The sequence below is a fragment of the Mchenga conophoros genome, linkage group LG8 (genome assembly GCF_057382185.1).
Source record: "Mchenga conophoros isolate Kocher_MC1m ecotype Shallow Benthic linkage group LG8, M_conophoros_male_GT1.1, whole genome shotgun sequence".
Classification (NCBI taxonomy): Eukaryota; Metazoa; Chordata; class Actinopteri; order Cichliformes; family Cichlidae; genus Mchenga; species Mchenga conophoros.
Genome location: NC_140533.1, coordinates 2719419 through 2746991, shown reverse-complemented (window position 1 = coordinate 2746991; position 27573 = coordinate 2719419). Strand labels below are relative to the sequence as shown.

The window sequence follows — 27573 nt, the reverse complement described above, 5'->3', positions numbered from 1 at the left end:
TATGTTGTACTGTAAAGACACTACAATACCATACTTTCAGACTGTACTACCATCCAATATAGCACCTGCTTGACAGGAACACAATATTTACACCACGGATGTGCAACCTGCAAATCTACAGCAACTGCATGGTGATATCATGTCAATAAGTGTATGTATGCATGTATGCATCTATGTATGTATGTGTGTATGTATGTATGTATGTATGTATGTATGGGGGTTACATAATTTACCTTGTTTGAGGAAATCATCCATCTTTTCTTTGAAAGGTTCCAAGTTCTCCTCATCTGAAATCTTACACACTTTTTCTACTTCTGATATGCATGCTGAGAAAATGAAAACAGTCAACCATTGAATGAACCATTTCAGCTTTATCAATATATTTCATGCACGCATGGAAGTATGAATCATGTTAAACCACTATAATGCCCCCAAATGGTTTTAGTTTGATTTTTAAATGGACTCAAAAACTTGCAAATCATCATTTTCACCTTTGAATGATGAGAGGTAGTCAGGTAATGGGTATTGGTCAGTTTCCAGGAAATGAATGCTTATACAGTAAATGTATGTCCTTTAATCTGATTGAAATGCAGCTACATGTGTTACCTCTCAGATCCTTCCTGAGTCGTGCCAGATCTTTCTGAAAATCTTCAAATTTCAGCTGCGAAGCCTGAAACAGGTCATGAGGCTCAGGGAGAGGATACACACATGTCTCCCTGCCAGCATCCTGGAAATGGACAAACCAATTAGGGCACAATACAATTGTTCAAATGAATCATAGATATCCTACTGTTGGAATAACCATCCCCAGCATGCTAGATGTTAGCAATGCAATGATAGATAGATAGATAGATAGATAGATAGATAGATAGATAGATAGATAGAGAGAGAGAGAGAGAGAGAGAGAGAGAGAGAGAGAGAGAGAGAGAGAGAGAGAAATTCCCCTGCGGGCAATCTATCCTTCAAGCTTGCCAGGACGCCAGGTCAAGGGGGAGATATCATCACCCCCACCCGAGATTGGGTACCAAGCCCCAAGTGCAATAGAAGAAGGATCATTGAGTGCAAGAGGAACTGACCTGAGAGATAGGATCATGGTAAAGCTTGAAACCTGGATCCTCCGTAGCTGGCTACCAAGACTGCCACCATTCCCGGGACTAGCAAGCTGATCTACACCACGGCAGCAGTGATCAGTGAGATGCTTGGCTACAAACTGAACAGCCACAAAGAGTAGTACCCTCCATAGAGAAGGAGACTAGAGGCCAAGATTAAGGTAGCATGCAGGGAGGCTAGCCAACTATCAGAGCTGCAAAAAGGTGCAACAAAGAAGGTGCCTAAGAAGTACAGCAAGCTGTCCATACCTGAGGTCTTGGAAACTGCCAAGCAAAGACTCACAGCCTTGGCCAGCCGCTTCAAGAGGAACACCAGAGAGATCAAAGGCAGGAGAATAAACCAGCTGTTCTCCACAGAACCAGCTATCAGTGGCAGGGGAACAATATGAGAACAGCACCACCAAGGCTGGAGACAGAACAATACTGGAAGAGCATATGGGAGAAGGACGCAACCCATAAGGGCAATGCTCAGTGGCTAGTGGATCTAAGAGCAGACCACAGCAACCTCCCTGAACAGGGTCCGGTAACAATCACATTGGCAGACATCCAAGAAAGGGTCTGCAGTATGAAGAGTTGGACATTACCAGGCCCCGACATGATTCACGCCTACTGGCTGAAGAAGCTGACTGCACTCCATGAGCGTCTGGCAGCACAAATGAACCAGCTGCTAGTTGACGAGAGACACCCGGAATGGCTAACCAAAGGTCGGACAATCCCGATCCTCAAGTACCCCCAGAAGGGGCCGGTCCCATCCAACTACCAGCCAATAACCAGCCTCAACACCAAGTGGAAGCTTCTGTCAGGCATCATAGCGGCTAAGATGAACAGGCACATGGCTCAATACATGAGTGGGGCACAGAAAGGGATGGGCAAGAATACCAGAGGCGCACAACACCAGCTACTGGTAGACCAAGCAGTCAGCCGAGACTGCAGGACCAGACTGACCAACCTGTGCACTACCTGGATTGATTACAAGAAGGCCTATGACTCAATGCCCCACACATGGATCCTGGAACGCCTAGACCTATACAAGATCAACAGGACCCTAAGAGCCTTCATCAGGAACTCAATGGGGATGTGGGGGACAACACTAGAGGCCAACTTCAAGCCCATAGCACAAGTCACCATCAAGTGAGGGATCTGCCAAGGAGATGCTCTGTCCCCACTGCAGTTCTGCATAGGCCCGAACCCCTCAGTGAGATCATTGACAAGGCTGGCTACGGATATCGATGACAGAATGGAGCAGTTGTAAGCCCCTCCTGTACATGGATAACATCAAACTGTATGCCAAGAGTGAATGAGACATTGATTCCTTGATCCACACCACCAAGATATACAGCAATGACATCAGAATGTCGTTCGGACAAGAAAAGTGTGGTCGGATGATAAAAAAAGAGAGGGAAGGTGGTCAGAACTGAGGGGATCAAACTCCCCGACGGCAACACTGCAGACATAGAGGACAGCTAAAAGTACCTGGCGATCCCACAGGCAAATAGGAACCATGAAGAGGCCGCTAGGACAGCTGCAACCACCACCTGCAGAGGGTCAGGCAAGTCCTGAGGAGTCAGCTGAATGGTAAGAACAAGATCCGGGCTATCAACACCTACACCCTGCCCGTGATCAGGTACCCTGCTGGGGTAATAAGCTGGTCAAAGGAGGAGATAGAAGCCACTGACATCAAGACGAGGAAGCTCCTGACTATGCATGGAGGGTTTCACCCCAAGTCCAGCAGCCTGAGGCTGTACACTAAGCGGAAGGAAGGAGGCTGAGGATTGGTGAGTGTCAGCACCACGGTCCAGGATGAGACAAGGAACATCCAAGAATACATCAGGAAGATGGCCCCAACTGACCGAGTGCTCAGTGAATACCTCAAGCAGCAGAAACCCAAGAAAGAGGAGGAAGAGGAGGGACCATCAATGAAGGACAGCCCTCTGGACAGTATTTACTACCGGCAGAAAGAGGAAGTGGCTGACATCCAGAAATCCTACCAGTGGCTGGACAAAGCTGGACTGAAAGACAGCACAGAGGCACTAATCATGACAGCACAGAAACAAGCTCTGAGCACATAGAGGCTGGGGTCTATCACACCAGGCAAGACCCCAGGTGCAGACTGTGTAAAGATGCCCCTGAGACAATTCAGAACATAACTGCAGGGTGTAAGATGCTAGCTAGCAGGGCATACATGGAACACCATAACCAAGTGGCCAGGAAAGTATACAGAAACGTGTGCCGAATATGGCCTGGAAGTCCTGAGGTCAAAATGACCGAGCTAAGATTCTTTGGGACTTCCAGATACAGACGGACAAAATTGTAGGTGGCTAACCAACCGGACATAATGGTGGTAGACAAACAGAAGAAGTCGGCCGTAGTGATAGATGTAGCGGTTCCCAATGACAGCAACATCAGGAAGAAGGAACATGAGAAGCCTGAGAAATACCAAGGGCTCAGAGAAGAGCAAGAGAAAATATGGAGGGTGAAGGCAACAGTGGTCCCAGTGGTAATTGGAGCACTAGGTGCGGTGACTCCCAAGCTAGGCAAGTTGCTCCAGCAGATCCCAGGGACAACATTGGAGATCTCTCTCCAGAAAAGCGCAGTCCTGGGAACAGCTAAGATATTGCGCAGGAACCTCAAGCTCCCAGGCATCTGGTGGAGGACCGAGCTTGAAGGATAGACCACCCGCAGGGGCGAGAGGGAAATAATTTTTTCTTATATGGTCAATTAAGTATGATTCTGAGATCATAGCTCCTAAAATTTTTGCATTAAACAATTACATGTATCAGAGAGTGAAATGACTTTGCTTTTCTGCAACAAATGACACACCAGAAATGTAAATCACTGTCATCACTAGGGATGGGTACTGATATCCGGTGCCATTATGGCGGTAGTAACTAGAAAAGCAGCGCGCATCTCAGTGCTTTATTTCGGTGCTTTTTTTCCCCCCTGAGATGTCATACACTTTGGATTGTAGCCAATCATTTTACCTTTCCAAGGATAGTAGACGGGCCCAGGTACGTATGTTCTTTTAGAGCAGAGCTACAGATTAAAAATGCCCAAGGCGAAGCGGTCAAAGGTTTGGCTGTACTTCACAGCAAAAGATGCAAACTCAGCAGCCTGCAACAAGTGCTTTTAAGGTGATAATGTGCAAAGGAGGTAATACCTCGAATCTGATGAAACACCTGGCAACGCATAGCGTTTTTTTAAAAGCCGAAAAATGCACCTTATTTGATAGCTTGCTGAAAAACCTCACACCCAGCACATCTACTGCGGGTGTGATGCCTGTTATCGGACCCGGAGTTAGCAACATCCCCCAATACCCGAAGGGGAGAGTCCTGGCCCCTAGCCCTGCCAGTGTAGCAGAAATGATGATAGATGATGATGGCAGCAGCAGCATAACTACACCATCGTAGTTACATGCGGCTGTCTTCTTGTTTGATGGCAGATACTCCCTTCACCTTGACCAAAAAGGCTAAAATGACCAAATAAAGAGTGGACGAAATTCATAGGGCAGTGACAAAATTTATAGTCAGAGATCTCCATCCAAAAAGAGACTGCTAAAAATAAAAACATAAGAGGTTTTTGGACAAAGTTTGTGCTCTCCATTCTTTAAGCACCAGTTTTAGCACCGTTTAAGCACCGGCAGCGTTTCAAAAGTACCGGTTTGGCACCGGTATCGGATTAAACCTAAACGATACCCATCCCTACTCATCACAGGCACAAATGTCATAGTAATTTGGGGCTTTTTAAAACTATTTCAATAGAACTGTATATACTGAAGCATACTGTGGTACTGAAGGTTTTCAAATGACTCAATGAATTTATCAAAGCTCTAAGAAGCAGAACTGTAGATTTAAGTTAGTTAGGTCTCTTGGAGGTTTGTTTAAACAACTGCAGAGTCCAAGATTATCAAACAGTCATATGTAAGTTATATGAATGTCACTATCCGGTCGTTAAGTCTGACGTTACTAGCCGTGTCTGGGCCTAAACTCTGCTGCAGGTCCATATATCAAACGATCACTATGGCAGTAGTAAGAGTTGAAAAACTGTCTAAAGTCTTTCATCTTTAATAAAATGATCAGCGTTCTGCTCTACCAGGTGTAACAATTGAGTTTAACATCCAGGCATCCATGAAAACGGAATTTATGACATTTAACGGAGTTAGAAGTTAGCAGGAAGTTAGTTCGCTAGCTTCTATCTAAATACAATATAGCATGTCCTGACTGCGGGGTTTTGGAAACAAATTCAAACGTACAGCTCTGTTATCACTTGCAACATAAATGAAGACAGAAAACTAAACAGCAGTGACGTTTGTAGGGTTACTGAAGTTTGGCTAGCTGGTATATAAAGATGTGCTACGTGACCGCTAGCGACACAGCTATGTTAGCATAATATAAACAAGCTAACTTTTTTCCACTCGATAAAAGTTAACGTGAGTGTTCTCGGTGGTCAGGAACAAATGTAATCGCATGGCAGGATGCTGTAAAAGGACCAAACTTCAGCCAGGAGAACAACTGAGATAATCCATCCACAATACGAGGTTAGTCATTCATATACAGCTGCATGGGCTGGGCTGTAGTTACGTCCTAAGGTTTTAAAAACTGAACTTAAATAAATGATTAGCGGTAATAAAAGCCGAGGGAGGTCAACAGTGATCACTGACTGTTTTAGGAGCTTTTTCGAGATTAAGTAGAAGAAAATACAAAACATTAAACATGTTAACAACACAAAAGCCATAACACTTAGACCCCCGCGGAGTCATCATTTTGCGTTTCTACCTTTAAAAGCCGGAGAGCAGTCAAATGCTGGAAGTGGAAGCTAAATTGGCTAGTCATTCATATGTATATTAGGTTGTTAACTAGGAATTCTGGAGGGAGGGGAGTGGGGGTGTGTGATTGAGGGGGTGGGGGAGTGGAGTGTTTCAGTTTGCCATCTTAGGGAGAAATCAACACACATGGGTGTAGGTGCCATTCATACAGGTAACGAGTGGGGGACAGAAAAGCTTCTTACAGAAGACGTTACAGGTCTGTGAGAGCCAGAGATTTTCCTTGTTTGAGGTGACCAAATACTTATTTTCCACCCTGATTTACGAATAAATTCTTTACAAATCCTACCATGTGGATTCATGGATTTTTTTTTTCACATTCTGTCTCTCACAGTTGAAGTGTACCTCTGGTGCAAATTACTGACCTCTGTCATCATTTTAAGTGGGGGAACTTGCACAATCGGTGGCTGACTAAATACTTTTTTGCCCCACTGTATGTGAAGTTTGTGCAAATTTGTGCGGACTATATGCTCAACAGTCTTTGTCAAAAAACTCCTTTTGCAAACTGCCTGTGAGCCGGGGACATTTTTTCTCTAAATCCACTGTGCATGTTTACTTTTGTTTAAGTGTCAAGAGCCTGAGCTGTTTTGGAGATGTCCACTGATCACTTTGGATTCCTTCACACATAACTGTTTCCCATGTTTCCAAAGGGTGGAGAACATGTTTTCTGTACCAGTTATTTTCCTGTAGGTTTTTGGCTCAACAGCTAGTTTGAACTGGAAATACATTTCACCTTTGTATGTGTCTCTAGTTATCAAAAGATGTCTGCACTGACCACATTTGGGCTACAAATAGCCCACACTAGTAATTCAGTAGATGTTTAAAAAGAGACGTTACTTGGTGTTACAAAACAACTCTTTCAGTGGGCCAAATTGGACGTTCGAAAGTGACATATTAAAGATGTCACTCCACTCATTTTACGTAGTGGGGATGCTATGGCCGTGTATCACCTTCCAAAGTCATAATGATAAAACCATCAAAACAAATATCCATTATCACTATTATCATTTTGAACTTTTGCAGGGAGCCACCATCTTTCCTAAACTTGACCTAAAAAATGCTTACCACTTTGCTTGCATTGAGGAGAGAGATGATTACAGAACTGAGACGTTTTGAAAGTCATATCATGCCATTTGGTCTCAGTAATGCTCCCGCTGTTTATCAGGTCCTTGTTAATAATGTACAATTCATGACTACCTGAATTGTTGTGTTTTTGTTTGTCTGGATGATCTCCTCATTTTTTCCAGCAAACTGTCTGAACATGAACCTCAAATCCATCAAGTGTTGCAGTGTTTGCTGGAAAGTAAGCTTTATGTCAACCGTGAGAATTGCAAATTCCGTGTTACAGTTTCTTTCCATTGTTGTGAAAGAGCAGATCAAAGCTGACCCTGCAGACTTTCAAGCTGTTTTGGACTGACCCATTCTACAACTTGTAAACATCTCCTGGGGTTTGACACTGGTTTACCTCAAACCTGCTCATTCTGTTGCCCTCTCCAAATTCCCTTCTGCCCCAGAAACAGCTCAGCTCTTAGTGGACCATGTCTTCTGTCTTCATGTGATGCCTCTGGACATTGCCTCCAACTGTGAGCCACGGTTTACATCATGAGTTTGGAAGGAGTTCTGCTCTATTCTAGGTGCCCAGGCAAGCCTCTCTTCTGGTTCTCACCCACAGACTAACCGATAAATCAAAAGGCCAAATCAGGAGTTGGAAGCAGCTCTCAGTCGTGTTGCTTCTTTAAACCAGTCCACCTAGAGCACATAACATACCTGGTAGAATATGTCCATAACTCCATAATATCCCCGGCAACTGGTCTCTCATTTGAGGCATCCCTTGGTTGTCAGCCACCACTGTTTACCACCACAGAACATGAGGTTTTGTTCTGTCTGTTCAACATCATTTTCGTCATTATCACAGCAACCCACGCTGCACTGTTATGGACGAAGGAGCAAAACAAACAACTGGTGGACTGTTGTTGCACTCCTGATCCAAACTACCTGCCCAGTCAAAAGGTTTGGCTTTCTACTAAGCACATATCTCTTAAGACCGACTCCAAGAAACTCACTCCTGGTTACTCTGATTCTTTTGAAAGAGAAGCTCAAAAGGATCAATGTCTACTTGTTTAAGGTTACCTCTCAACATGAAGATATAATATAATCCATGTATCTCAACTAAAACCCAGTTTCTCCAGTCTCAAGGCAAGAAACCAACCAATTTAAATAAACTACCAATTTTGGTTAAAGGGTTAAATGGTTAAATATTCATCCAGAATTATATCAGAAGCTTGCTGGCTCTCACAAACGTCTGGTCAAGGTACGACTTGCTAAATGAAATTAAATCAAATATTGGGGGAGGTATGTGTATATAATTTTGACCGTGCGCATTAGAGAAAATAAAAAATAAATTCAAACTTGTGCACCCAGTTCTTGTTTGTCAACGTCAAACATTCCATCCCATAAAAAGAACAGTTCAATAAAATCATTAAAAGCATCAGAGTTCATGCCCATGATGAGTTTATGTGAACATCTGACCACAACTACGTGTGTCAGAATTGACAGCACAAATCAGTCAGTCTTGACAGGAGAAGGGAAAGAATGTGTGAAAATTTACCTCATCAAAGTGTCGGAGGTAATATGCAACAATGTAAGACAGAAGACTTTTCATGCCGTCCTGTATGCGGAAAGAACACACATAAATTTAGAGGAGTGAAGATGGCAATCAAACAGCATCATTATACAATTTTCCATTAATGCACTGGTCATAACTACATGGCTATAGAAAGAGTGAGCAGGAAAAAAAAGACACAACAGAAACAGAAATATACCAATATACCAAGACCAAGAAATATACAAAGTCTGTCCTAAAAGTCTGCTGAAGTTCTCATTATCATGATTAACTCCTGTCAATATTTGTATTGCTTTTTTTTGACACCATTTCAATTGTCTTTCCATACTCTGAGGATCATTCTTGTGACCAAAATTGCCCTCACTGTCATTGCCACAAAACTGTATTTGGGTGCAGTGGGAAAGACTGGTCTCTAAGTAAACATAACCTTGGTGATATTGCTATTTCAAACATAACAATTTACCTATCTCAATGTAGAGCTTTTTTCCCTGAAAAACCTAAATCTGCTTACATTCTTGAATAGCATTTGTATATGTTCCTGTACCTGATTTCCAACATAGGTCATTGGTTGTTACACTGCGCCTATAAAATTTAGAAGGGGTAAAATAAATCCTATGTATTAATTTAAATTATACTAATTTTTGCTGGGCTTTTTGTGAATTTATCAGGATTTGAGAGTATTCTAGACTACTCCTGTTTTATATCAAAGCCTAAGTCCGTTTGTTAAATGATCCTCAGGTTATTAAACTAATTATTTGCTAAGTATTTTATAAAACACAGCTGCCTTATACTTCATGTAAGAAAGATCCAGAAAGTCCCTCACTGGGGACTTTAAATTGGCTTTTAACATTTTAATCTCAAATATCTACAAATATCAGTTGTAGATATTTCAAAAACATCACGACTCAAAGGTCCAATTTTATGCTTGCCCCTCTTTCAAGCTATTGTATCCAATACGACCCTCATCTGTACAACAGGACTGTTAAAGAAAAAATCTTCTCTATTAGTAACTGTGTCATGTAAGAGAACACCCCAAAATTGAAACAGGCTTACTAATTCCTTTTCAATTTTGATCCAGCTTAATTTAGAATAATATCCTCTACCATGTTTAGACCCATTCCTCTTGACCTGTGGGAGTATTTCTACAGGCAACATCACTGAGACATAGTTGAACTACCATTTTAATCACAGTAATTTTTTCCACAAAATAAAATTCCATTTTTAATTAATAATCTAGATTTATTATTTATTTGAGTAGGTTTTATACTTGAGGTACTAATTTTTCCAAACCCGGGTTTAAAAGAATCCCTAAATATTTCAAAGCTGAAGATAACCAGTTGAAACTTAATAGAGCAACATTTTTACAGGAGCTGATATAGGCATGCATTTAGATTTGCGCCAGTTATTTTACAGTTAAGATCCTAAATGCATTCAATCGAAGGCAACAAAAGGATCCCAGTGCAGGATTTAGGAGATGAAATGTAAAGTCAAAGGGTATATTTATTAAAGAACTCCTCATCAAAGAAATTGCAAAACAAAGGTGTCAGCTGAGCTGAACAATTCAAGATTACACGGCTCAATGAATATTAACTTTTATTCAGTAAGTTGTAGTTTATTACCTCATAATGGACTACACACATAACATTAGAGTAAGCTTCTATTAAACTGCATTGCTGAATACTGTGAATATATTACATTTAAAAGGCATGGATGCAATCTACAGGACCAAGACTCTTTATTTTAGGATACAGGGACAAAATTATACTTTGTTTTCAGCATTCTGGTTACTTACACTGCTTTTTACATCTTTAAGTTTGGGCAGGATGTCAAGGCTGAAACCATCAGCTTGGCCTCTGGTTCGATTGCCACCATTCATGAAGTTACCAAAGGCCAGAATCAGACCTAGAATCTTCTTCACTGTTTCACTGTCCTGTATTACCTGTAAAACGAGATCAAAGAGACAGAAAGAAGAAATCATGTGACTGTACTGATTATACATTAGGTAGAATTATTACTTTTCACAATTTTGAAAGCATTTTTTCAACAAGAAACACTTTTCAGGCTTTTACGCTGCACTGCTTTTTTTATACGCGCAAAGTTGTTCTGTTTAAGTTTCCTCATTTCTGACTTTATGCTAATAATGAAAACACCTTTTCATGAATGTGTATTATTCATTATCCTGAAACAAATGATTCATAACCAGATCTAATAGCCCTGTTCTTAAACTATATAAATCTATGGGTATATACATGGACTTGGAGCATGTTTGTCCAAACTTCAAAGATTTGGACATACATGCATACATGGGTATGCAGTTATTGTGTTTTGCTCTTCACAGTTTGACTCACCTTGCATACCCTCTGCAGTGTGTCCAGTTTTCTTGTGATAGATGACATGCACTCACAAAAGCTGGACTGGAAAAGGATGCAGAAAACTCTACTGTTGAAATTTGGGATCAAGGTGAGCTGGTAGAGAAATCTTTAATGCAGAAGAAGCAGAAAGAGCATAGCATTAGGGGTAGTTTTTCGTGATCGATTTATCGATTTAAATCGATTCTGGCTTGAATAACGTGATATCGATTCATTAAAATCCTGAATCAATTTTTAAATATAAATTTATTTTGCCCGAAACAGCAAAATCTCAGGTTAAACCTTACAAAATTTCTACAACCACCAAACAGCTAAAACAGTATATAAGAGCAGGTACACAGATTCTGCACAAAGAGGTAAACACAAAACACGGACCCGAAGCATCCGAATCAGACAGCATGTACACGGACACGCCGTTGGGGCTGAAAGCCGACAGCTCACTGATTTTGAAGCGTCGGCGGGCGCTTTGTGTTTACGTCCTTTTTGTGCTAGATTCTGAAGCTGCAGGTTTTATCTCTCTCCAAACAATATTGACTTAACCAGCAGCCAAAGACAATCCAAACTACGCTTCACATTTCGCTTCACATAAACATCGTCACGAATTTCCTCTTACTTTTGCTGCTTTGCTTCCACCACGATAAAATCACAGGAATTTCCCATTTAAAAATCTCTGTTTTTTGCATTATCCGCTTACTTATTATCCACCAGCCGCTGTTTTTTTTTAAATTACTTCCGACAAGAAAGCCTCAATTCTGCTGTTCAATACTGAACAAATGTAAACAAATTATGCAAAATTGCAAAATGCTTAGCTGTGTCTCTAATCAAACCTCTGTAACTTTGCTCTGCTTCACTTCGTTTTTGACTGCACAATATTTTTAAGGTCATCTGCTATAAAAACCCAGACCAGGAAAGTCGCCTTCATATTTTTTCTGTGTTTTATCCTCAGTTACTTTGACACAAAGGCCTCTGCTGTGATGCTCACACCTTTGATAAAGTCTCACAAGTGTCAGCTTTCTTTTTATAGATATAAAAATATCGCTATGTACTGATAAGTGATCAGAATTATAATATTTCTGACTGTCTGAGGCAAAATTTCCCCGATTCAAATCAAATCGAACCGAATCGTGGATCGAATCGATTCGGGACCTTGTGAATCGGAATTGAATCGATTCTAGAAATCAGCGATGATACCCAGGCCTACATAGCATTTACACTACCTATATAATTACTTGTAAACTTGGTACAACCCTGCCCTTATATACTAACAAGTGAGAATATTTAATATTTACTGTAATTTGTCTAAGAATCTTGTGTTTGAGATGCGTATCAGTGTTTTAGTTTTGCAGGTAAAGCAGAGGATTCAGTGCTGAACTTTGGAAGTCTTGTGTTTTCAGATTATCTGGCTGGCATTTAAGGATTCAGCAAATAATAACAATAATACCTATCAATTCAATTCAATTCCACACATTCTCTTTCACTTATCCTTAACCGGGTTGCGGGGGGGCTGGAGCCTATCAGAGCTGTCACAGAGCGAGAGGTGGGGTGCAGGTCATCAGTTTATCACAGGGATAACACATAGAGACAGACAATCACTCACATTCACACCTATGGGCAATTTAGAATCACCAGTTCACCAGTCCAGATTAATATATTACTCCTAACTACAGTTTTTAAAACTCTGCAACTTCCATTCTAACCAACATGGCATTGTCCCTGAGAGGCAAGGGACAGGACCCAAACAGGATCACAATAAAGATAAAGGCGAGAACTTTGCTAGACCCGCCCCGGCCCAGTTACCAGCCATCAGCTACATAGAAAAGGATCCTGGTGTTATTTGTCTCTCAGAAACAGTTCATAACTTCCCTCCAACTTATTCATGTCACCTAAAAGGTAAACCTGTTTCTAGTGATGTGACGTTCTGTATCGAGGCTTCGAAGCTTGTGTCGAGTAATGGAGGGGGCGTTTCCGCGATGCGCGTAACGAGGCTTGCTTCATTTATGGGAGGAGCTGAAAATGATGACGTGCGAAGCCTCGCTGCCCGGCTGTACCACGTGACTGGTTCATGAAGTGGTTCAAACTTTGCCACGAGCTATGACAGCGATATAAACCCCTCAGACTTCATTCAAAATGTGGGTGTTTGATGGAGAGTTGCGGTTAGTGAGAGTTTGGAGACAGTTTGGAGGTTTATGAGAGTGAGGAGAGAAAGTCAGGAGAGAATGGAGCCAGCTAAGAAGAGGAGGATGTCCTCCCCTGTGTGGGAACATTGTGATTTTATTCCTCCCAACAAGGTATGTAAATTTCTACAGAAGATGTATTTCCATGATACTGATGCTGCAATAAAACTTATGTTAAGCTGTCTCTACTTTTGTACAAGGTGAAGTGTTTGCTATGTGCCAGGGAGCTGGGATATAACAACAACACCTCATCCATGCTTAGGCACTACAGAGCTTTGCATGAGAATAAGGGGAACACCGATTGTGGAGCAGGACCAGGTGAGCCATCAAATGCCATGATACTATAGCATGCTGTAATGTTACTAAATGATATAACAATATTATACAACTGTTATAAGTTACGTGTGTGATATTTATATCTGTGCTTTGTCTTTATTGTCTTTCCTCAGGAGAACAATCTCAAATAGATGAAGACCTGGTTACCATGGTGATTGAGGACTCCCAGCCATTTAGCATTGTGGAGGACAAAGGATTCAAAAGATTTGTTAAATCATTAAATCTTAGCTATGTTCTCCCCACTAAAGGTTATAAAAGCAGTGAAAATTTAGTTTTTACAGAATAAAATGTGAACAGGCAGGACTGTGTAGCTGTCCATACCTCAATGTTACAAAAGCACAACCACTGTCCACACATTACCTCACAGTAAATGATCGTTTCCATTTTAAGCATTTCTAAATAATCATTTTCCATACTGCCAGTATAAATATACACAGTATACTGCATCACTGCAATATAGATGCTTTACACACTCCTTTTGTTGTTGACATTTACAGGCTGTGTGCAAAAGGCCACACTCTTCAAATTCATGCCAATTAATATTTTTACGTCCAGTAGGTGTCCTACTAGAGTAAATGAAGCTTCAAGAAGCTTTGCGCTGGGATGAACCAATTGGATGAAAAGCTTCAGTGCTTCATGAAGCTTCATCTGCCCATCACTACCTGTTTCTCCATCACCTGTTCAGCTCTGATGATTCAGTAACCAAACCGACATCATGACCAGCAGCTTTACAGCTGTGGCTCCAGCAAACATCAGCTGATACTAGAAACTAATATTAAATAAATTCTAACAACAGCTGATCAAGCTTAAACATGCTGCTGTTGTTTAGCGCGACATCTGGCGCAAAGTGGGCGATAAACAAACAAGAGAGAAAAGCCGATCAGCTGACCTTTGATCAGTTTCATTATTAAAGTAGCAACAGGAGAGGGAGAGAATGAGAGGAGAAGAAGAGGCCGCTGTGCAGCAGAATAACTCCACCTCTGTGTCTTTTTCCATCCTAGCTGAAGTCCGGGACAAACTGCGTCCCTTCTCAGCTCAACACGAAACGCGTAATAATTTCTCTGAATGCGGGACGATTCTGTCTTTTTACAGGACGGTAGGCAACTCTACTAACTAACCTTATGAATAAAATAACGTTCACTATCAGTAACACCGTAGCACCCACCCAGCTGTATAGAAACTGCTAGCAATAACATATAACATGCTAGCTAGTACGCAGTACGAGTTATTGTAACTGACTGTAAAAAGTCAGCACAACGAAAATAAACTCCACCTAAACTTTTATATCTGACCCAGATAGACTGCAGGTCAGAACTTCTTACCTGAAGTTCAGTTCACCTGACAGTCAGACCGACGGCTGCCTCCCCTCTCCCTGATCCACCTGCCGGCCTCCACCACTTGCTAATGTTACTGAATCTGTGGAAGCTCCGCGATGCCACCACCAAACAACTGAGTTATTTTTACACACCGGCCAGCATCTGGCCAATCCACCACCTTTCATTGTTTATACCGGTAAATGCCCGGTATGCCCGATGGCTAGTCCAGCTATGGTTGTGCCATCAGTTAACCCTGCCTAGGGTTGCCGACCCCTGATTTAAGTAAACTGATAACAAATTCAAGTTCAACACTTGTAATCAGCGCTAGATGTTTTTAACCTAATCGTGAAGTAATGGTTGAATACTCGTCACCTTATCATTCAAACTTTCCAAACTCTTTTGGGACTCTCTGTTAGGATGCCTGGGTCGTTGACCCAGGGTTTTTGAGTTTATTATATTATTTATAATTTCTAGTCTTTGGGTTTTTGTTAGAGTTCTGTCTTATGGTTTGTCTCTGTGTAATCCTTAGTTGCTGTCTCCCCTGTCCACTATATCCCCGTGTCCAGTCAGTGTCTGTGTCTGCCCTGGTCCCACATCTCTGTTCCCTCTGTTCCCCAGTGCGTGTGAGTCTGTGTCTTTAGTTCAGTCTGTGTCATGTTTCCTGTTTTATTTTGAAGGTCCTTGTCTGATGTTAATGTATCTGGTTTCGCTTCCCCTTGTCTGGTTAGGCCTGATTTGCCCAGCTGTGTTTCCCTCCTGTTGTCCATTCCCTGATTGCTCCCTCTGTGTATTTAAGCCCTGTGTTTCAGTTTGTCATTGTCGTGATCTACTCTTATCTACCCTCATGTATGCTGTGTGTTTTGTTTTTGTCCTGCCTGCATTAATGTTTGTTACTTTGAGTTCACGTCTGTCTCCGGAGTCTGCACTTTGGGTCCTTTTCCTGCCTGCACACAGCCGTCACATAACACTCTCAGAATGGAGGACTATACACAAAAATGACCTTAATTCCCAATCAGTTAAAAAGATGGTTTTTTTGCTAAATCCCATGAATTAATGTTTAAAGCACTTCAATCAGTGTTCAGTATCTGATTTAAAATCAACTGTGGGAGTATACATGGTAAATGGACTGGTTTTTATGTAGCGCTTTTCTACTGTATCTGAGTACTCAAAGCGCTTTTACACAACTTGCCATATTCACCCATTCACACAAGCACTTTTTTATGTGCTTTCTATGTAACATTCACACACACTCACAGTGGATTAATCGGAGAGTAACTTAGTTAGTATCTTGCCAAAGGACTGGAGCAGATAGGATTTGAACCACCAACCTTGCCATTAGTAGATGACCTGCTCTGATGAAAAAAAGTCTGCCTTCACCATAATTCTTCCTGAGTCAGTGAGATTGTAACTCATGAAATAAACCTTCTCATTATCGTGGAAGTGTTAGAGTAATCACTCACTGTTCTGGTTTGTCCAGGGGCTTGGCATTCTCTTTGTCTTTAGTGGACTTTATGTGCTTTTCGATCTTGTCCAATTCTTCCTGTTGTGCTCTCTGTGGGAGAGACACAAGAGATCTGGCTCCATGTCTTCTATAATTTATATAGAAAATAAAACTAAGGCAACATCTGAGCAGATCTAAAACAAACAAAAAAGGATGTATGACTAGAGTCTAGACTCTTTTGAAAAAAAGTTTGATACTCAGTGAACTCTTCTGGCATAATAATAATAAAATGTGAATGACATGCATGAAGGCACTCAGTTTAAACTTATACACCCTGTTTTAACTCATAGACATCTTTTCTGCTGACTGTTGAACTGGTAGCAGGAAATACACATCTGCAGTCTTTTTCTATTTGTTTGGTTAGTTTTAAGCAAAGACACACATAAATATCAGGTTAACATTATTTGGGGTATATATGTAATATCAATCGATTTGACATACCAAATAAACATTTTTTTCACAGCTTATCTGTTGGATGTTAACAGTTATTTTAGAGCCTGTCCATCCACTTTGACTTACATCTGACTCTGCATCACCTCACTACCGCTCTCGTTTTATCATGACTGGGACATCTAGTAACATTAATGATTATGATCGGAACAAAAGTAGAATAATAAACTGCCCTTCAATGGGATTAGATTATCTGAAAGATTTGACAAGCAGTAATGTAAATATAACATTAAGGTGTGTCCCAGAACAGTGAACTACCTGGTGTATTTGACAATATGTTGGAAAAATCTGTCCCAAATACACAGTCTTCCTTGACAGGTAGTGTTCATCATTGCAGACCTGGTCTGGTTTAATTGCTGCATTACTAGACAAGAAATCAACATTCAGCCTTTTGTAGACATTGGACCAATAAGGATTTAAGGGCCTCAGATCTCTAGAAGCAAACAATAAAAACTGAATGTGAAGCTCACATTTTCATACAGGGCCTGCAGGGTCTCCAGGTCAACTACAGTGTTGTCCAAGTTCAGGATGGCTAGGAGACAAAGAGCAATTGGTTACTGATCACCAGTGTTGGGGAGTAACGGAATACATGTACCGCCTTTACGTATTTAAAATACAAAATATGAGTTACTGTATTCCGTTACAGTTACCGTTTTAAAAGGTGGTATTCAGAATACAGTTACTTTGTTGAAATGAATGGATTACACGGTGGTATTTTCCTGTTTCATAAGACTATGAACTCCATATTTTTGAATTTCCACGCCGGTGGAAACCCAAACAAAACACGCATTAAGAGGCTCTAATGACTGTGTCTCAATCTCGCAGCCCATGTCACCTCTACTTGTGGCTCGCATAATGATGTGAAGAAATATTTTTAAAAATTCATCCATCCATCCATTCGCTTATCCTTTTCAGGGTCGCGGGGGGCGCTGGAGCCTATCCCAGCTGTCATAGGGCGAAAGGCGGGGTACACCCTGGACAGGTCGCCAGTCTGTCGCAGGGCCAACACACAGGGACAGACAACCATTCACACTCACTCGCACATTCACACCTAGTGACAATTTGGATTATCCAATTAACCTATCCCCACAAGCTGCATGTCTTTGGACGGTGGGAGGAAGCCGGAGTACCCGGAGGGAACCCACGCAAACACGGGGAGAACATGCAAACTCCACACAGAAAGACCCCGGCCTGATGGTGGAATTGACCTCAGGACCTTCTTGCTGTGCGGCAACAGTGCTAACCACCGTGCCACCGTGCTGCTATCTTTAAAAATTATTCACAAAAATTATTTAATATGAAGGCAATAGGCAGAGTGTTACAGGCATAGCCCTAAAGGATGTAGCCTCATGGGTAGTGTAGTCCATGCTGCAGGGAGAATGGCCTGCTATACCCGTTATGTGTCTGTGAGCGTGAGGGAGGGAGAAAAAGGAGAGTCAAAAAGTACGAGTTGTCACCGAGCAGAAACGGGAGATGGAAGCATGTATATATATATATATATATATATATATATATATATATATATATATATATATATACATACATACATACACAAAGTTGACCCAGACAACAAAGTAAAGCTAGTTTTCAGCTATGAGCCTGACATGGAGGTCCCTTTACTACAGTTTGGAGCCGCGGACCTGTTTTATATACGCGTGGAAGAGTTTTCTATACGAGATCGCTGCAAAAAGTGCAGCCTTACCTAATGTCCACCTACTGTTGCTCATTTTATATTAAGATTTAAAAATCTAGTCGGTATTGGTATGGCGAGTAACCTTCAGTAATAGTAATAAATCACACAGCAATAGTACATTCATGTAATTGTAAAAAGCATGATAATATATTAAGAAATCCAAAGTATTCAGAATATGTTACTCTCATTGAGTAACTTAACAGAATATGTTACAAAATACATTTTGGGGCATGTAATCTGTAATCTGTAGTGGAATACATTTTAAAAGTAACCTTCCCAACACTGCTGATCACTCCATTCAAAACTTGACAAGTTGAGGAAAAAACTCAAACTCCCAAGAACTTAAATAATGCCCAGGAAATTTTTAAACAACTAATTATTAACTAAAGATGTATTTCCTGCATTTTCAAAATTCACATTTACAAATGTGGCCATTTCACTATTAAACATATTTACTTAGGGATCAATAAAGTATGCTGATTCTGATTATCATTATTGTGCATGAAATAAATTAACAAATGGCATGAACATTTTTACTACCAAGTACAAGTTTTAGAGAAGCTTGCACCTTTGTGTGACTGTTTTCTGAGAGAGAAAAGTAAAGTAGGCTCTTTTTACCTTACAATATAAAGTGCCTTGAAGCAACTGTTGTTGTGAAATGAACTGAATTAAACCAGATGCTTCTGAACTCATTTGAAAAACCACCTGCTGTATTTGACATAGATTGCCATGTTTGAAAAAAAACAACAACAAAAAACTAGCAACTAAATTGAAGCACGTTGAGCCTAAGAAGCAAAAAGGCTAAAAGAAAACTGTTCCTGCTACCTGATGCCTGGAAAGGTTATCTGGAAAATCATTTAAAACCTGCATACCACACTAAAAAAAATTTCTAGATTGTTTTCTAAATCTAAATTGTTATACGAATTAGACAGTAAATGAACCCAATATACAATGGCTAATTGCATTATTTGAATTAACACTGCCCAATCAACTGTGGAACTCACCATGGTGGATATCTTTCATGTCAAGGTGCAGAGATGACATGAGGATTCCTACAGCCTGAGAACGCTTATTGTTTAGGAGCTTAACAACCTAAAACAAAAATAAAACAGGAAAATCAGACAGGTTAGATGCTTTCATAGGAAGTGGAGTGTAACGTAATGTACTATATCTATACTATATAATCTAAGAATAAATTGAAAGAATTATTAAAAGCTCCAGAAGAGAAGGCGTTTGGAAAGGGAGGGGGATGAGTGTGTATGAGTGTATGTGTATGCATGTGTGTGTCCTGAGTTTAGGTGAGAGAGTGTCCTTCGCCCTGCCAGGCTAAGTAAACAGTCTTCCAGCCAACCCAGGTGGCCTTGCATAGGCGAGGAACAGTCTAAACACCGTCTGTTCTCAGGGTGACAATTTGTTTTGTTTGCCTTGAGACCACAGCTGGCGCCGATATACAGGGTGGGCCATTGCTATGGATACACCGTAATAACATGGGAATGGTAGGTGATATTAAAGTCCTGTTTGTGGCACATTAGTATATGTGAGGGGGCAAACTCCTCAAGATGGGTGGTGACCATGGTGGCCATTTAGAAGTCGGCCATCTTGGATACAACTTTTGTTTCGTTAATAGGAAGAGGGCCATGTGACACATCAAACTTATTGGTAATGTCACAAGAAAAACAATGGTGTGCTTGGTTTCAACGTAACTTTATTCTTTCATGACTTATTTACAAGTTTCTGACCACTTATAAAATGTGTTCAATGTGCTGCCCATTGTGTTGGATTGTCAATGCAACCCTCTTCTCCCACTCTTCACACACTGATAGCAACACCGCAGGAGAAATGCCAGCACAGGCATCCAGTATCCGTAGTTTCAGGTGCTGCACATCTCGTATCTTCACACCATAGACAATTGCCTTCAGATGACCCCAAAGATAAAAGTCTAAGGGGGTCAGATCGGGAGACCTTGTGGGCCATTCAACTGGCCCACGACGACCAATCCACTTTCCAGGAAACTGTTCATCTAGGAATGCTCGGACCTGGCACCCATAATGTGGTGGTGCACCATCTTGCTGGAAAAACTCAGGGAACGTGCCAGCTTCAGTGCATAAAGAGGGAAACACATCATCATGTAGCAATTTCAAATATCCAGTGGCCTTGAGGTTTCCATTGATGAAGAATGGACCCACTATCGTTGTACCCCATAAACAGTTTTGGAGGGATCCATTTAATGTGGGTTAGTGTCAGACCAATAGCGGTGGTTTTGGTTGTTAACGTCACCATTCACATAAAAGTTTGCCTCATCACTGAACAAAATCTTCTGCCTGAACTGAGGGTCCTGTTCCAATTTTTGTTTTGCCATTCTGCAAATTCTGTGCGCCGATCTGGGTCATCCTCGTTGAGATGCTGCAGTAGCTGGAGTTTGTAAGGGTGCCATTTGTGAGTAGCTAATATCCGCCGAAGGGATGTTCGACTAATGCCACTCTCCAGTGACATGCGGCGAGTGCTACGCTGTGGGCTCTTGCTGAATGAAGCTAGGACAGCCACTGATGTTTCTTCATTAGTGACAGTTTTCTTGCGTCCACATTTTGGCAAATCCAACACTGAACCAGTTTCACGAAACTTAGCAAGCAGTTTGCTAACTGTAGCATGGAAGATGGGTGGTCTCGTAGGGTTACTGCGTTCACCAGATATCAACACAATTTCGATCCGCTCCTCACGTGTTAACCTCTTCGACATGTCAATGGCTGTGAACAAAGAGAAACTTGTAAATAACTCATGAAAGAATAAAGTTACGTTGAAACCAAGCACACCATTGTTTTTCTTGTGACATTACCAATAAGTTTGATGTGTCACATGGCCCTCTTCCTATTGAAAAAACAAAAGTTGTATCCAAGATGGCCAACTTCTAAATGGCCACCATGGTCACCACCCATCTTGAGGAGTTTGCCCCCTCACATATACTAATGTGCAACAAACAGGACTTTAATATTACCAACCATTCCCATGTTATTACGGTGTATCCATATAAATGGCCCACCCTGTAGTAGCCACATGAAATGATGGTGGTATTCCTTTATTGCGAACAACTGCATGTCAATTTCACAGTCGATCAAGCAGTCCGACACTGGTCTCTCAATCTCCCGTTGGAGAGCCGTGAGCTTCTCCAAGATGTTATCCATTTTTTGCTCAGAGATCTTAGTCTGAGTGCTCACGCTAGCCTCAAGCTTCTCCAAGATCTTATCCGGGCTGCGTTTAATGAGCCCATTTTGAGAAGTCACGACTCGTCCGATCGCTTCAGTCACAGCGGGCAGCCTTGTGGGCTTTTGAACAGCCCATTCCGCTTTCTTTAATCTTCGATAAGCCAGGGCCAAGCCAGCTCCAATCAGCAAGAACCCTGTTATCATGATTCCGAAAAGGTAGATGTCTTCAATGTCCTCGATTGACAGTCCCGCCAGGCACACGTCCCTCCAGTTATGCCACCGGCCCATCGTGTATCAGGCAGGGGACGTCCCTCCAGGACACTCAGGCTCACCCGAGCCCCGGCTTCTCGTTGAGAAGAGTGTGTCAATTGCATTCAGGGACCAGTTGATCAAATCCATAATTCCTCTTTTAGGTTTTAGAGAACAGACTGTGAGAGTGTTTCAGGGCAACAGTAGAAAAGTAGGTGAGGCTAGACAAGGACACGAGAAGCCGGGAAAGGGAGAGGAGGAGAAAAGTGCGACCGCCTTCATCGAGAGACAGAGAAAGAGGGACTTCTGGATGTCAGCCACTTCCTCTATCTGCAGCTCGGACGTCACCCAGACAAGGTCTGCATCAGGTGTTGAGGAACCAGGACATACTGATGAAAAGTGGAACAAGACAGCATAAGTGGGCAAGAGATGAAAATAGTGTACTGTTGGAATATCATCATGACTCCCACCCGAGGTTGGGTACCAAGCCCCAAGTGCAATGGAATAAGGATCAATGAGTGCAAGAAGAACTGACCTGAAAGATAAGATCCCTACCCTGCTGGGATAATAAGCTGGCCAAAGGAGGAGATAGAATCCACTGACATTAAGGCAAAGAAGCTCCTGACCATGCTTGGAGGGTTTCACCCCAAGTCCAGCACCCTGAGGCTGTATGTTAAGTAGAAGGAAGGAGGCTGGGGACTAGTGAGGGTCAGCACCACGGTCCAGGATGAAACAAAGAACACGAGTACATCAGGAAGATGGCCACAACCAACCACGTGCTCAGTGAATACCTTAGGCAGCAGAAACCCAAGAAAGAAGATGAGCAAGAGGAGGAACCATCAATGAAGGACAGGCCCCTGCATGGTATGTACCACCGGCAGTCGCTGACATCCAGAACCAGTGGCTGGACTGAAAGAAAGCACAGAGGCACTAACCATGGCAGCACAGGAACAAGCTCTAAGTAAAAGATCCATAAAGGCTGGGGTCCATCACACCAGGCAGGATACCAGGTGCAGGCTGTGGAAATAAGCCCCTGAGAGAATCCAGCAGATAACAACAGCAGGGGACAGTAGAATGTCATAACCAAGTGACTGGCACAAATTACACATGGCCACACTGAATATGGCCTGCAAGTACTAAGGTCAAAATGGGACACGGGACAAAATCACCAAGCTAAGAAACTGTGAGTGTGTGTGTGTCTAAAAACGATGTGCCGGGAGTCTGCTGTTCTCGCCGGCTCTAGTGACCCTTGACCTCCCAGCTAGCTATCGAGCTGGTGGGTAACAGACGTCTCCGAAAACGTTGGAGCACTTTTGCAAATATGTGATGTCTTGATAAACCAAACAGATATTTGAAGTTTGCACAGCTACATTCTCACCTGAAAATATGTTAAAGTTTATTTTGTGACCCAGAAACAGTAATAAGAGTAATATTAAAACTAAGTAGCTGCCACCATTGTTGGAAACTGGACTTGGCCAGGCTGCACTATGAATTCTGGGATAGGTTGGGCCACGAAGGATACACCCGACCCATCCTTCAAATCCAGGGAAAGGAAGGATGCATTTGTCGGCCACATTTGGAGCAACCTTCTAATTAGGACTGCCTTCGTTGCCTGGCTGTGACATAATCAGCCTTCAAATGTGGCCTCCGAAGGATGCAACCTAGGTTTTGGGACATAGCTGTTGTTTCAGAGTTTTACGTTAAGTGGTTAGGTTTGTTTACATTTGGCTTCCAGATGCTGCACAGATTCAGAATTTTTTTACCACCACTCAACACCACTGATCGGCACAATAGAATCTAGACTTTACTTTTGTATATTCTGTTCACTCTGTCAGCTGTTTAATGACTGCTGCTGATTTATGAAACATGCCCACATTATTCTGTGATAGTAACAGTTTAACGTGGGCAGCTGCCTGCTTAATATAATGTAACATTGCTGCAATATTCTCCACAAAACAAGCAAATATACTTTGTTTCCTTAGCTCACAGCTTCTGGACATTGTGTTTAACCTCAGATCGACTTATCTGAATAAAAATTGACAAATGGAAATGCCTTAAAAGGAGTTAAGTGTTAAGTCAGAATTTTTGTACTGTGTACCCTGCCTCCATCTGACAGCAGCACCCTGTTCCGCTTTAAGTGGAATTTATGGTCGGGCAGAGAGAGCATGTTTGCTCTCTGCTCCACTCCAGGGCCTGCCCATTTACCAGAAGTGAGCTCTGTTGTCAGACAGAGGCAGTGTACACGGTATGTTTTTCAGCTAATGACTGTGTGAAAGATAATATAGATATAAACATTTTCTACACTCATTGGTTGCAACCATTGTCCGTGAGCCAACCGCAAAGGGCAACAAAGTTATAACATCCAAAGAGCTGAAGTGAAAACAAGTGTTTAAAAAAAGAAAAGTGTGCACTCCAGCCAAGGTCTGTGCTTTTCATGATTTTTTTTTTTTAGCTTTCCCTGTTCCCAGTGAACTCTGCTATTGCTCCCCTTTCTATTCTGGCCCACTTGTCAACCAATCAAATTGTGGCTGTCGCATACATCATCCGATTCCAACTGTGGTTACTTTTTAGAAATAAAAGACAAAATTAGATTTTAGTACTTTAAAATAGTATTTTGTTAATACTGATACTTCAATATCTTGATGCTGAAATCTTAGTTGGGCCAACAGTGTAGTGACAACAAGAGCTGTGGACTATAATGTACATTAGGGGTTAAAGTGAGCCAAATATTGGATCTGGTGCATTTATGTTACATTATATCAAGGATAGCAGACATTAGTTTAAATTCAAGGTGATAATGCTGATCAGATTCAGTCACTTTGTTCTACCTTTTATAGTAGCTGATGGGGTGGAAATCAGCCATATAGCTCTCTGTTTAAAACCTAATGAATTCACTAGGCAACACAGGTCATTAAATCCCCTTACAAATATGTGACCTAACAGGATTTCTAAGATGTACAAATTGTAGAACACAGTGTAAACTATGAAGTGATAAGATAGTTTCAAATTTAGTGAAATACAATGTTTTTGTTGTTTTTTTAAAGATGCGTTTCAAAAACACTATAATATGGCTTAAGTGAGTTATTGCATGTTTCTGGATTATGTACGTTTAGATTCATCTGAAGACGAGGGAGCACGTTTTTCAGCTCAGAGGATTTAAAATGTAATTAAACACAACACCTGTTTAGCCTTGGATTTGGTTATGGTGTCAGACAGTGGCTGCTTCTTCTCCTTCACGGCTGTTTTCGAGAACAATTCCACAAACTCTTGAAAGTCTACGTTGGGCTCCTCAATTGTTTCCCACACAAGTGAAGATGACATGTCCCTGAGAAACACAAAACAGCACCACTTATTATGTCAATGAAGCACTTTGTTTGATGTGTTTTGAACAGTGAAATATAAAGCAAGAACACTGTTGTGAGCATTTTGATCATGAAATAGTGAGTCATGATCCGGGAATACAGAAGTTGTGCTTGATCACAGGCTTGGTCATGTAGTAACAGGGTTGTCACAATAACTTTGTTGATAGCATATGTGCAGTTGAAAATTAACTCTTTATACTATGTCAATATAGCGCATAGCTTTGGTCTTTTCATGAGTTGGCAATTAAAACACCATCATCATCATATTGTTGAGATAATGATGTCTAAGAATGTCTTTACCAGAATAAAAAAAAACCCCAAAACATAATGATAATGTATCATAATGATTTTTTCATCATTATAACACAGTTAGGCCCATAAGTATTTGGACAATTGACCGTTTCTTTGTAATTCTGCCTGGGTATAGCAATCAACATGTATTAATGTCACAAAACATATGGACCTAAATGTACATGTTACTTTCTTTACTTCTTGGTGTGGAGCTGGATCCTGGTCCAATAGAGAGGCTTCATGGGTCTTGGTGGCTCTAACAAGGCCTTTCTGGGTGGTTTCTCTTGTGTCAGACCCAGAGAATATAAGCCCAGTGGCAGTGGAGGAGGCAGGGAGCCAAGAGCTCCTGGAAGAGCTGGGGGAACACAGATGTTTCCTGGTGGAGGTGGAGGAGGCGGAGGAGGAGGCACACAAGCTTGAGGTGGAGGTGGGCCTTTAACTCCTGGTAATGGAGGAGGAGGAGGAGGGGGAGGCACACAGGCTTCAGTTGGAGGTGGGCCTTTAACTCCTGGTAATGGAGGAGGAGGAGGGGGAGGAGGTGGAACCATGCCACGAGTAAGGGGTGGGACTAGGGCAGGAGGAGGAGGTGGGGGTGCAGCAAGACCATGAGGGAGAGGTGGAGGTAAGGGAGGAGGTGGGGGTGGAGCCAGACAACCAGGGAGAGGTGGAGGAACTCCTAAACCTGGTGGAAGAGGGGGTGGAGGAGGTGGAGGAGGTGGGACTATTTCTGGTAATGGTGGAGGAGGAGGTGCTACAGTCTGCCCTGAATAAGGAGGGCAGACTCCACTTTCACTTCCCCCTAGAAGTGGGGGTGGAGGAGCAGGAGGCTGTAGCTGACACGAACACAGGTACCCATCATGACTGGGGGGAGGCTCCAGGAATCTGTCGACTCTGTCTGGCTCACTACAAGGCACTTTGAACTTTGAACTGTCATCCATTGGTGATGTCTGCACAGACTTTGCCTCCAAGCCTCCAACAGAGAAGGCCTCAGTCTGAAGATGAGCATCGCACACACCCCTTAGTAGGTCCTCTTCTCCTCCACATTCCCTGTCTGTGGTGGAGGTGGTGACTTTCATACTGTCCTTGTCCACCAGAGGGGGCAGTCGCTCCAGCTCAGCAATCTTAGTCCTGAGATCTTCTATGGTTTGTTCCAGTTGCTGGATGACATTAACATGTTTTTCCTTCAGTTTTATTGAAGGAAAAACACATTCTTCCTGTAGAAAATGCAAAACCATAAATTATTCCAGAATTTAAAAAAAAAAAATCATTAGTAAAACTAAAATTAGTATGGATTTTCTTTCATATTTATTACATATAAAGTGAAATAGTTAATGACTTTTTTATTGTAATTTTTATTTAATTGTTGTTCATAGGCTTAAAATGGGGGTGACTGTAGCTCAGGAGGTAGAGCATGTCATTTATTGATCAAAAGGTTGGTGGTTCGATCACTGGCTGCCAAATATCCTTGGGCAAGGTACTAACCCCAGTTGCTCTCCGATGCATTCATCAGAGATTGAATGTGTATGAATGTTAGGTAAAAACATTGAAGAAAGTTAATGTGGCATGTTGTATAAAGTGCTTTGAGTGCTCCCGAAGAGTAGAAAACATGAATAAGTCCATTTACCTATTTTAAATCTGGCATATAGTGTATGAAAATCCAACATTTCAAATTATTAAAATAATTCCTACAGGCAATCAAAAAAGTATTTACTGTACGATGCAAAGTTTTTGTTTTATAAGCCACCATCAAAATTAAAACAAGAAAAGGTTTAAATGTTTAACTTATATGTAATGCATATAGAGGTTATTAAAGTTTACCTTTAGTATAACATTTTTTTAACACTTAAACAACTTATTACATAGTAAGATATAGGGGAAGCCAGGAATCGAACCACCAACCTTCCAATCAGTAGATGACCTGAGCTACAGCCACCCCAAGTGGACATGACTTTGATTTTTACTGCACTAAAGAACGAGAGATGGTAAAGTTGAAAGGGCATCCAGGACAGAAACAGCAGCTACACAGAGAGCATTTTAACAGTAAGCTGGCCAGAGGGCAAGTTAATGCCAAGCTTCTTTTT

At 41.7% G+C, this 27573-nt stretch overlaps 1 protein-coding gene across 1 annotated transcript in view; it reads right to left on the bottom strand.

Moving 5' to 3' along the window:
* The window catches only part of fmn2b (formin 2b), a 59627-nt gene that overhangs the window by 14888 nt on the left and 17166 nt on the right, over window positions 1–27573 (bottom strand). The window contains exons 6-15 of the mRNA XM_085283602.1: window positions 25691–26706; window positions 25020–25164; window positions 19395–19482; window positions 17168–17229; window positions 16207–16298; window positions 10900–11029; window positions 10344–10490; window positions 8537–8596; window positions 607–727; window positions 234–326 (exon numbers count right to left, since the gene is read on the bottom strand). Coding sequence (XP_085139728.1) covers window positions 234–326; window positions 607–727; window positions 8537–8596; window positions 10344–10490; window positions 10900–11029; window positions 16207–16298; window positions 17168–17229; window positions 19395–19482; window positions 25020–25164; window positions 25691–26706 — 1954 coding nt within the window. The remainder of the gene's footprint in view (window positions 1–233; window positions 327–606; window positions 728–8536; window positions 8597–10343; window positions 10491–10899; window positions 11030–16206; window positions 16299–17167; window positions 17230–19394; window positions 19483–25019; window positions 25165–25690; window positions 26707–27573) is intronic.